The 11,851-nt window shown below is 38.4% G+C and overlaps 1 protein-coding gene across 2 annotated transcripts; it reads left to right on the top strand.

Annotated features, from left to right (window-relative positions):
* The first annotated feature begins 492 nt into the window (after window positions 1–492).
* Window positions 493–11,339, top strand: SMNDC1 (survival motor neuron domain containing 1). Of its 2 annotated transcripts, XM_015148141.3 has the most exons (7): window positions 493–695; window positions 1,842–1,961; window positions 4,676–4,865; window positions 6,616–6,758; window positions 7,686–7,847; window positions 9,004–9,157; window positions 10,102–11,339. In XM_015148141.3, exons 3-7 carry the CDS (start codon window positions 4,863–4,865, stop codon window positions 10,237–10,239), a joined length of 600 nt encoding a protein of 199 aa, XP_015003627.1. In that variant the 5' UTR covers window positions 493–695; window positions 1,842–1,961; window positions 4,676–4,862; the 3' UTR covers window positions 10,240–11,339.
* Window positions 11,340–11,851: the final 512 nt, after the last annotated feature.

Genomic DNA, 11,851 nt, shown 5'->3' with positions numbered 1-11,851 from the left:
TCTGTTGCTACCAAGCCTTGTATCATATAAAGCAGTGGTTCTCAGGCCGGGCGCGGTGGCTCACGCCTGTAATCCTAGCATTTTGGGACGCCGATGCGGGGGGATCGCTTGAGCCCAGGAGTTGGAGACCAGCCAGGGCAACATAAGGAGAGCCCCCACCAACACCCCCCCCAACCCACCACCACCGCTCCCGAAAAGCAGTGGTTCCCAGACGTCAGCAGACATTGCTATCATCGGTGGGCTCGTTAAAAGAGAGTCGCTGGATTCAGGAGGTCTAGGGTGGGGCTTGAGAATTTGCATTTCCAATAAATTCCAAGCCGGAACTCCAGGAAGATAACCTACATTCCGCGCCTGGCGCAGCCCAGCTACGCCATATCCGTCCTAGGCCCCGCCTACTCTGCGTCCCTAACAGCCAGGGACAGGCTAGAGGGCGCGTAGAGTCACGTGAGTCGAGCGAACTCGCGCGAGAGTTTGTATTTCTCGCGAGACTTCACCGTCTCTGTCTTTTCCTCCTTCCAGTGCCCGGCTTTCCTCCCCTCCCCCCTCGCCGCCGACCGAGTTCTTCCTTTTCAGACCGAGTCGTCTCGTCGTCGCGGAGATTTTCCTTCTACTGCTGCTGCTGCTGCCGCCACCACTACCACTGGGCTTATTTGCCCCGACCCCTTCCCGCTGCCCCGCCCCCAGCCCCACACAAGGTAACAACCCCTTTGAGGGAGAGAGTGAGGCCTGGCCGGGCCCGGGTGCCTCCCGAGGTGAAGCGGAGGCCCAAGGCCGAGGAACCCGCCTCGCCGGAGACGCCCAGGCTCTGGCCCTGGAGCCCGGAGCCATGGCCGTCTCCCAGCCAGAGCTGAGCCTCGGCGGCCCGGCCGGCGCTGGCCTCCCTGCTGCGGCGGCAAACACTGCCCGCAGGGGACCGGGTCGGGTGGGGCTGGGCGCCGCGCGGCTCCTTGTGGAGCTTGCCTGTTGGAGCACAGCGGGGCTCCGGCGGTGGTCCTGAGCTGGCGTTTGGATTTCCAGGTCCGAATGATCGAGTTGTGGCGGGCTTTGAGGCGCTGCGTGGCGGGGAGGAGAGCAGCCTGGGTCGCTGTAACTCTTGGGGGCCTTTTCCGGCTCCCCGCCTTTGGTTGGACGGAAATTTTACGAGAGAGAAGAGTACTCGGAAACGTCGTACATTTGCTTATAAACCATCAAAAAGGGTTAATTAGTGTCTTATTTTCAGGAAACTGAGTGAGCTGGATTTGGCGAAAGGCTCATTCCTTAGAACGTCTAAATGGGAGAGTACCTGTGCTGTTCTTTTTGCTGAAGTTAATGCAGCGATAAATAGTTAAGCGACTGGGCGAAAGATTTTTGTTCTGGAGAAGCACTTTTAAATACACTCTTTATTGAATAGTTCACGTAAAGTTGTTTGTGTAGTTAAGTTAAAAACGTACTTGTTTGACTTTGGAAGCGTACTTTAGTGCTTAAAAATAAGTATTTAGATTGTTTTTGAAAGTTTCGACTTTTCCAGCAGAGTAGTGCTTTTTAAAAAGATAACGATTATTGAGCCGAACTCAGCACCTACCCTGTGGATAGGAGTTAAAAGAAAATTAGAAATTTCTTTGTATCTGTGTGCTTTTTTAAAGTATGGACTGTATCTCAAGTTTATAATCTTCGGAAGCTGTTGCCTTTAAGTTTGTGGTTTAGGTGAAGTCTGAGAGTAAAGGTAATGGTGGTGAATTAAGCTGCAGTGTTAGAAGGAGTTGGAGGCAAAAACTGGTAATTCAGGCAGACAGGGAAGTTAGTTTTTTATGCCTTGATTTTTGGTTCAGTTTTCGTGGTCTAACCCTTTTTATTTTCCCCAGATGTCAGAGGATTTAGCAAAGCAGCTAGCAAGCTACAAAGCTCAGCTCCAGCAAGTTGAAGCTGCATTATCTGGAAATGGAGAAAATGAAGATTTGCTAAAATTGAAGAAAGATTTACAAGTAAGTATGGGTAGGCAATTGTAGTTTTTTCTCTGTTTTTCATATTATTGCTTGAATCCCTAAGTACTCAAAGCGCCTTTTGAGGGGTTACACCCCACCCTGCGTATATAGGTAAATTGTGTAGGTACTGTGGTTTGTAGAAGTAGGGTTGTTTCCCCAGTTCTCAGGTTTCTGTACATCAGAGGGAATGACGTATTGTTCTTTGTTATATAAATCTTGTGTACTTACATGATTTTTAAAAACAAAAGTTGGTAGAAATTTCTAAGTCTGTCAGATTTTCAAGACGAGAGGTACATGTAACTTCACAATGAAAAATACTTTTATTTTTTAAGACCTGGAAAATGAAATTTAGTTCAAAAAGTAACAAAGATTGAAGGAGAAAAATAGAACCTTAAGATTCCTTTTAATACCACAAGATTCTTTGAAAATGCGTGACTTCCCCCCCGCCCCAAAATTTACGGGTTATATCTTGTATTGAAAACACACTGCAAAGATGCCTAGAGAGAGACGTGCTCTGTATAATTGTTACACAGATGTTAGGACTTAAGGCTAGGTTTTACAGTAAAGTTGGTGACACTTGGGGAAATTGAACTGTGTGGTGAAAAGGAGATCTTTGTCAAGTCCAGTAGATATGAAAACCTTTTTTTAAAAACCTGCACTGGGATTTCAAGACAGAGCCTTCATAGTAAATACATTTTGTTTCTCAGGACACTGGACTGATTCAGAAAAATGCCATATATAATTTACAAATATATATGACTTTTAAGAGCTTCCTTTAAATTCTGAACCTGATTTTTAAAAAATTTCAAGGGTGTTTTGATTAGAGATTGCTTTACCAATTGAGTACTAAACTTGAATCTGTATCCTGTCTAAAAATTATTTCCCTCCCTTTATTATTCCAGTGTCCATTAAAACTATTACTATTTTGGGGATATCACAACTGCAGACAAAATTAACTGAAATAGGGTCCAGATTTGGAATTCTGGAACTGCTTATCTGGGCATAATTAAAATGAGTTGAATACTTTCAAATTCTAGATTTAGAATAAAATTGCAGTAGTATGTTATTTTTAAACACACACAAACCATCTGGGATAATTTCAATATGAACAAGACCCCTCTTTGATACGTGGAAGCCAGGCCTGTGGGTTTCAGGGTGCCAGTCAATAAGAAAAAGATGTTTTGGGAGCATTTTCTCCCACTCCCAGGCCCTTAAGTGAAAAATAACCCAATGGTTTGCCACCTGTCCATTTGATTTGCTCACATGTTGTGAGTATACATTGAAGATGAGGCAGCAGAGGTACACCAACCTCTTTTCTTACACTCTGTAAAGCACTTTCTGTTTGTTCCAAAGAGAGATGCCTCGACTACCTTTACCAACTTAAGCAGTCCTTTTTTAGGAAAATAAAACATTGGGTGCCAGTGTTTTGTATATTGCTTCCTGGGCAGTGGGAGGAGGGGTATTTGTTGAACTGGTTGGGTTGGGGAAGTTGGGAGTGGAGTTAGAAATAGCATTATCATCAGGTCTTTTTAATATTTCTAGATTAATTCATCATTAGAGTCTGGGCAGAACTGCCTTACCATGTCATGATCATCGTAGTGGAAAGTACTGTAGGGGGAAACCATTGTGATAAACATTGTAGTAAGCCCCTAAAAGGCTTGCCTGCGGGGGTTCAGTTAATAATGACCTGGAAATCATTTTTCTGTAAAGTATCCTCTTTTCTATAACCATTTAAAACAGCACTGTCCAGTAGAACTTTCTGTGATGATGGAAATGTTCTATATCTGCTTTTCAGTACCATAGCCACTAGCCACATTTGGTTGGGTACTTGAAATACAGCTAGGTTTACTTAGGAGCTGAGTTTTTAATATAACTTAATTAGCCACATGTGACTACCATATTGGATGGCAAGAATTTAGAAGTGTAAGTTCTCATACTTCAGATAGTAATAACAATATTTTTCCTGACCAGTCTTGATCAAAGTTTCTTCCCATTTTATTCTATCATTAGAAATTTCATTTTGGTCACTAGATAAGGTCTGTTTTGAATTGAAAACTACTCAAAAATGGAAACCATCTTTTAAGATGAGGTAATACTCTGAAAAGTATTTGGCTATATGCTTCCACCCAGTAATTGTTGTCTCCATTGAGACTATACTTACAGCTTCTATTTAGCTATGGGGGTTCCCCCGCTCATTCACCTCTTTTTTCCTTCTCTGCCTTCTGGGATGTATCTCATGCTATGGGTATTTAATTCAGCCTGTTACATTTGGTGAGAAGTCTGTTCAGACTGATTTTGTGGCTTCCTCATATTAATATTTTTTGACCATATGGTTTCTAATTTCTTGTGTTCCTCTATAGAATTAGGTCCTTATCCTGGTTATTAATTTGTTTGCCCTTTGATTTATGACAAAATACTTTTTCTGCATCTTTTCAGTGACTTCATTTTGCCAGTAAGGTTTCTATGTTTATCTCTTTCATGTACTGTCTTTCATAGAGACTGAAGTTATTCAGCAGGCAGCAAAATAATCTACTAAAGTCCTGCCTCTCTTTTTTCACTTAAAAAAGTGGGTGTAATAAAATCCAGGCTAGCTAGCTGACTAGCTCCCCGGGCAGTCTATGATAATCACAGATAGTCAATTTATTAGGCTGTTTTGCTGAATAAGCTGGTTCTAAAGGAGGCAGGGGTCAAGTCACTTGTCTCATATATTACAGTGGCTCTCTGCATCCCCGAAACGCCTTCCTTCAGTAAGCAGAGTGCTTGAGTGCACCCCCTTTGACCTGCTGATATGTAGATCACAACACCTGATGCTTCCTGGAATTGCCGATTACTGTAACTGCTGCCCATCTGTCGATGAAGGAGCAGTTTCAGAACTCAGACTTGAGGGAGGAAAAGTAATTAATGGTATGTACCTTCAAGAACCCCCTCATACATAAAATAGTTTTTCTAATACTTTGGTCCATACGCACATGTGAAGAATAGAAATTTAGAAGGTTCTTCATAGTTTGTTGGGAGGGTTATGTAAAACCATGGCAAAGTTAGAGGACATGAGAAGTAAATGCTCTGGATTTTTTCTAAAAAAAGGTCATTTCAGCACAGGCCTCTGAATTCACTAATATGCACAGCTTTTCAGGACCCTTTTCTTTGATGAAATATATTTCTCTAACAAAGTGGATTTGGAAAATAGTTCTGCCCTAAAAGAAACAGAGTTCTAAATCTGAAACCTGCAAGTGCAGAATTCATGTCTGTGCTTAAGTTAAATGATCCCTAGGTGGATCTGGAAATATTTAATGATAGAGATTTGTATGGGCTCTTGAGTCAGGCTTACTGGATTACATTCCTACCCCTAAAAGTGGTTAAAAGTAAGACCAGATAATTTACTCTTCTTTTGTGTACTACTTGATCTAGTTATTTGGAAGTTTCTTTGCTTTATTTGCAAAGGACTATCTAATTAAAAAGATTTAATTAATGGCTAGTTGGCAACTACTAAAACTTAGAGATATTATTCCTACTAAATTTTTAACTCAACCCAAAGTGTTCTATTTATTTATTTATAAAACTAACCTTTCTTGAAGAGATTAATACTCAAATATTAGGTTTTTCAGAAATAGCCAGGAAGATTTAGAATCTTTAGAAGAGAGGTAATATTTAACTTTCTTGGCTACTGAATCAGATTTACTATTATGAAACCTCAGTGGGAACTAGAAGAAACTCAGTACATAGTTTAATTTTGTTCATTTTTCTCCCCAAACACATAGTATGATGTTTTAAATGCAACAGTGGGTGAACAGCTACGCCAGTTCTTAGATCAGATAAGATGCATAGTGTGGATCTTCATTAGAGTAAAAATGTAGTAGATAGGTAGCAGAATCTGTCAGTTTGTACTATTCTCAATTTTTTAGCCATCCCTACACCAGACATCTTTGAATGAAGCCAATAAATGTAAGCCTGAATTAGAAAAAAATATTTGCCACACAGAAAGGCATTGCCTATGTGTGTTACCTTTTTCCCCCCCTTTTAAATGAAGCTGTGCTGATGTGCTTAACATTAAGGTATGGAACATTTAAAATCTAATCTGGTAATTTGCTTACCCAGATGGGGTGAGTTTTACAGTAATTGAATAGGAAGACCACTGGTTTCTTTTACATATGCCTATAGTATTTTAGTTGAGATATGTATAAGTAGGAACATTTTTGTTACTAATAAAGCTGCTTAAACTGTTTTGGAATTGTTTGGCAGTTAATACTGCTGAGTAATGCCCTATAAAACAGTACAGTTGCATAAAATACGTTACAATAAGAGTATCTAATTCAGTTCTTCATACTTGACTTTCTCATCTTTAGAGAGATCTATTCAGCTAAAATAGGCACTTAGAAATGGTATAAGCTCAAGTCTTACATTTTCATTAGTATTTGTGGTTAAGTTGAAAGGCAACTATATGGGCTTAAATCACAGCTCTACCACTTAACTCGTAGAAAATACTGTATCTCAGTTTCTACATGGGGATAATCACAGTACTTGCTTAATAGTGTTATGAACTGCAAATGAAATATATAGAGAGTACTTAGTGTACAGTATGAAAGCTGTCATCAAAAACAAAGTTGACAGTGAGAATTACGAAAATAATGTTGTGGTTTTTGTTTTTCTTTTTTAGGAAGTTATAGAACTAACCAAAGACCTTCTGTCAACTCAACCTTCTGAGACACTTGCAAGTTCAGACAGTTTTGCTTCTACTCAACCTACTCATTCATGGAAAGTAGGAGACAAGTGTATGGCAATCTGGAGTGAAGATGGACAGTAAGTGTAGAAAAAAAAACCCTAACTGTAACATGAAATAATAAAATACAATGGTAAGAAGTTTTTATTCAGTTTTAACTACCCTATTTTAATCTTTACTTCTATTAGGCAGTATGATTCATAGAGCCAATTTGATTCTTGGGTGGTTGCCATTAATACAGTTTAGTTTTAGCTTTAGATTAAGTTTCGGGGATAAGAATGACTTGGATTCTAGAGGAAGGAAAAACGGGACAGTGAATGGGTGTTTTCTAAAATAATCTAAATTCTTTTCTCCTCAAATTGAAAATTAAGTGAACGGCTGGTTTTTCTGAGAATTCTGTGAAGAGCATACACTGAAATCATTCCTATAAGAAATATCTTTTCGCTGGGTGTGGTGGCTCATGCCTGTAATCCCAGCACTTTGGGAGGCTGAGGTGGGTGGATCGCTTGAGATCAGGAGTTAGAGAGCTGCCTGACCAACATGGTGAAACCCCATCTCTACTAAAAATACAAAAATCAGCCAGGTATGGTGGTGTGTGCCTGTAATCCCAGCTACTTGGGAGGCTGAGGCATGAGAATTGTTTGAACCTGGGAGGCGGAGGTTGAAGTGAGCCAAGATTGCACTACTGCACTCCAGTCTGGGTGACAGTGAGACTCTGTCGCAAAAAAGAAAAGAAACCTCTTTTCTCAAAGACATTAAAGCACATTGGGTAGATACATGCAAGAGACTTTCCCAGCAATATTTTGATTAGGATGTCTTTTTTTTTTTTTTTTTGATAAAATACAACTAACTTCAACCACTCTTTTGTATTCTCTTTGCTAAAACAACTATTTGATTATAGAAGTTTCATTATAGACACATGTAATAATTGTATCACTACAGTATAAGTCTTGTAGGCTGAGTACTAAACCTTTACTCACCTGCTTACAGCCATGATATCTTTACAGGTGTTATGAAGCGGAGATTGAAGAGATAGATGAAGAAAATGGCACCGCTGCAATCACCTTTGCTGGTTATGGCAATGCTGAAGTGACTCCACTGTTGAACCTCAAGCCTGTAGAAGAAGGAAGGAAAGCAAAGGAGGACAGTGGCAACAAACCCATGTCAAAGTAAGTGACTTTGACTTTTCCATTTTAGGTGTAATCTTCCCCACTTGGATACTTGAAGTAGTCTGCAGAGAGAATCTATGCATAAGAAAGTTATAATACTGTTTTACTGTTGTTTTGAAGATTAGCAACAAAGGGTCAACATTGTCTGTATAAATGTGCCTAAGTGAAGATAATTTTGATTCCCATTTAGGCATTCAGTAAATATTAAGAAGATACTATGTACAATGAACATCTTCCCAGCATATTTTATAAGCCAGGTGCTGGGGCTACACCACAGGAGACCACCTCGGGCCTTGTCCCAACTGAGTTTATATTTAGAGAAGAAAACTCATCATTAATGAAGTGCTTTAATAATAGAGTGTAAACATTACAAAGGGGCTATAACAGATACTGTAAGGGAACAAGAGGTACTCAGCCTACACTTTTATTAGGGCAGATTTCTTTGAGAAAACGACATCTAAACTGAGATTTGAAAAGAATAAGAGATAACCAAGTACAAAGCTACAAGGTGATATGACTTTGATCTAGGATTGAATTTTTTGTTATTAATGAGCACTATGACCTTGGATAAGCTGTTTAACTCTGTTTCCTCGTCTGTCAGATAGGGGCCTGTAATCCCAACACTTTGGGAGGCCAAGGCAGGTGGATCACTTGAGGCCAGGAGTTCAAGACCATCCTGGCCAACATGGCAAAAACCCATCTCTACTAAAAATACAAAAGTTAGCTGGGCATGGTGGCACACGCCTATAGTCCCAGCTACTAGGGAGGGTGAGGCACAAGAATCTCTCGAACCCAGGAGGTGAAGGTTGCAGTGAGCCGAGAGTGCCACTGTACTCCAACTCCAGTCTGGATGACAGAACAAGACTCTAACACAAAATAAAAAAATAAATTATAGTTGGAATGTTTACTTTATATGGGTAAATAGATTATACTTATGTTTGAAAGCTCCCAAGGATGCTATTTAAAAAAAAAAAAAAATTGCTTAGTAATTCTGGGTGATTGGTACTGATTTTAATGAGTTAGTACTTTTTATTCATAGACCATTGTATATGTTTGATTTTTTTTTTTTTTTTTTTTGGCACTGCCGGTGTCTTCAAGGAAGTCATTCTTGTATAATAAGTCTCAACAGTTGACATTTAACTTTTTTTTCATGCAGAAAAGAAATGATTGCCCAGCAGCGTGAATATAAAAAGAAGAAAGCTTTGAAAAAAGCTCAGAGAATAAAAGAACTTGAGCAAGAAAGAGAGGACCAGAAAGTGAAATGGCAACAATTCAACAACAGAGCCTATTCCAAAAACAAAAAAGGCCAGGTTGGTAAATCTTTTTATGACACTTTGTAAATTTGAGAAATGTGACTTACTAACTTTAAAATGAAAAGAGAAGTATGTAGATTTTTTTAAAGTATGATTAACTCAGATTTTGCATTCAGAATCCTTGTTGATGCTCAATTTAGCTTATTGAAAAATGTTAGCCATCGTCTCTGCATAAAAATATTACAAATGAGAGAATTTTATATCAGGAATTACAAAAGGTCTATGTTCTTTTCCTTTAATAAACTAATATTTGAAAAAATGGTTGCTACTTGGAGGCAGTGTGCTTCACTCTACCTGCTTTGTTAACATGCCTTCATGCTGGGCATTAGGGGGTAGACTTTATTTAAAAGTACATTCAGTTTCCCTTGATACACTTGTCTTTCTAAGTGTGTGTTGGGTAGAAAAAAACTAGCATTCATATAGGAAGTTGAGAATAAGGATAGCCTGACTTTCACCCATGTATTACTCGTCACTCCCATCAAGGTAGGCCTTCCATTGATGGACATGGCTTCTGGAAAGAAGTGCTTCCTTTTCATAAAGATGTTTATTTTGTGACAAATAAAGGCCAAGGGACTTCACAATTTAGATATCATAACAGGCCCCACAGTAAACCGCAATATAGCCAGAGCTTTAATCATGTTAAAATGGCTCGCTCACAGCTGAAGTTAGGATTTGAGTTTGCAAAACTAAAATTTTGAGGTATCAGAAAGCAAGTGTTATGAGTATTAGTGTCTAATGATATTTTCCTCAACTTAGAAGTTAGAGTAAATGGCTTCCAGCATGGGACCACTTCTGTACCCATTTTTTAACACTGAACAAAGGCAATATGCTTTTCTTCTTTTAAACATTGAAACCAGAATATATTTTAACATTACTTAAAATTTGAAATTTTTTATTTTTTCCAATACTAATAGGAATGGTTTCTGTTTTCTTTCCCCTAGGTAAAGAGGAGTATTTTTGCTTCACCTGAGAGTGTGACTGGCAAAGTTGGAGTAGGAACTTGTGGAATTGCCGATAAACCTATGACACAATATCAAGATACCTCTAAATACAATGTCAGGCATTTGATGCCTCAATAATCAGAAAAACTGTTGGATATCATCTCTGCAGGGCTTTACATTTACCTTTTTATCCTTATATTTTTCTAAAGGTAAATTATTTGTTAGATGAGTAAGCAAGATACCATTGTCGTCATTGGTTGACTTCAGTAGAATGAAACGTGAAGAAATTGCATTTGATAACTGCTATTTGTTTAACTTTTCTCATTATCAGTACCACGGTTCCCTCAAAGTTTGTTGAATAAAGCAATTTTTGTAGATGCTGTTTCATACAGCACTTAGATGAATTATTGATCTTCCTAATATCAGGCGCCTACTTAACCTATGGTATGTACTTTTTGTAAGTTGTAACTTGAAATTTTCAGATGCTTTGAACTTGACACATACTCTAGCAATTCATTGGAACACCAAGGCAAAAACACCAACCTGCTAAAGAGATCCTTTCATTTTTCTTATTTTCAACTTTAAAACTTAGCTGTCGTTCAGTTAAGCCTAAAGATAGGTTAATTTGTAAATGGCAAAGTTTGTTTTGAGGTTTTTCCTCAAAAACTTGTATCCTAGGCCTATTAGGCCATCTCTAAAATTGATGTGTTTTATTTTTATGTACTCTTAGTTCTATGTAAGAAACCTTAGGATGAGCTCCCTTTTCTAAGGTGTTTTTGTTTTTTGTATGTTTGCTTTTTTCCTGTTTTTTGTTTTTTTCATTTACGGCAGTGGTACCATGTTTTGGGTGTATAATGTTTATATGGGAGAACAAAAAGCTGATGTATAGCCCTGTATACAGTGTAGATACTATTTTTGTAAAAACACAAGGCTAAATTAATGAACAAGAGTACTGAATGTTTCATCATTAAAAATTTCTTGTATTTCTTGTGCATTAATCTGACCATAATTTCCCTGTATATTATGTTCATTTAGCTGTTTGTAATTTTTGTTAATTAGATCAAGTTGTCTGCATTTGTTGGTGTAAATGAACATCACAGTTATCCTGAGTTGAGTTTAAGCCAAATACATGCATAGAAAAGGGTCTTCCTATTAATGGAAGAAGGTAATTTTTAGGATGTGTATTATTTCAGTTTTGTATGTTTAACTTTTATTAAATAAAGTGTTTTTAAAATCTCCAGGGTGTGTTAACAAAAGGGTAAGCTCTTTAGCTGTCAGCACTTAACAGTGATTAAACTTGCACACAGCATTGCCATGGAAGAGAATATTGAGTGTGAGAGAAAGGTTTCAGTAAATCCTTAAGTATTCCTTCCATTAGAAGAAATTGGATCTTAAAGGGCAAACTAGGCATGTGTTTATAGGATGTTCTCATTTTAATGGGCGTTTGTAGATTTTTGGAGGAAAGGGAAAATAAGTTTTTATTTCATGAATTTTAATTTTTTTTATAAATTGAAACTTAGGACAGTGTTAGGTAGAATTCTTCATCTCTCCCTTCCACCCCCAACCCCTCTCAACCCAGGAGGGTCACTTTTTCTTCATATAATTCGTGGCCACAGGGTAGGACACAAAGGACAGAAAGGCACAAATTGTAGTAGAAAAAGGGCTCTTTGAAGCCTGTAAACTTCTAAATAAAATAAAGTTTCTTATTGTAACATCTTAAGAGCTTATCAATAATCAAGAGTGGCCTTGA

Source organism: Macaca mulatta, chromosome 9, assembly GCF_049350105.2.
Source record: "Macaca mulatta isolate MMU2019108-1 chromosome 9, T2T-MMU8v2.0, whole genome shotgun sequence".
Lineage (NCBI taxonomy): Eukaryota > Metazoa > Chordata > Mammalia > Primates > Cercopithecidae > Macaca > Macaca mulatta.
Note: the sequence above shows the minus strand (reverse complement) of the source record. Positions and strands in the feature narration are given on the sequence as shown.

Bases quoted from the DNA above. Each gene is read 5' to 3' on its own strand.
- SMNDC1 (XM_015148141.3), top strand. The intron at 6,759-7,685 runs GTAAGTGTAGAA...ATATCTTTACAG, and splicing joins ATCTGGAGTGAAGATGGACA to GTGTTATGAAGCGGAGATTG. The intron at 9,158-10,101 runs GTTGGTAAATCT...TCTTTCCCCTAG, and splicing joins CCAAAAACAAAAAAGGCCAG to GTAAAGAGGAGTATTTTTGC.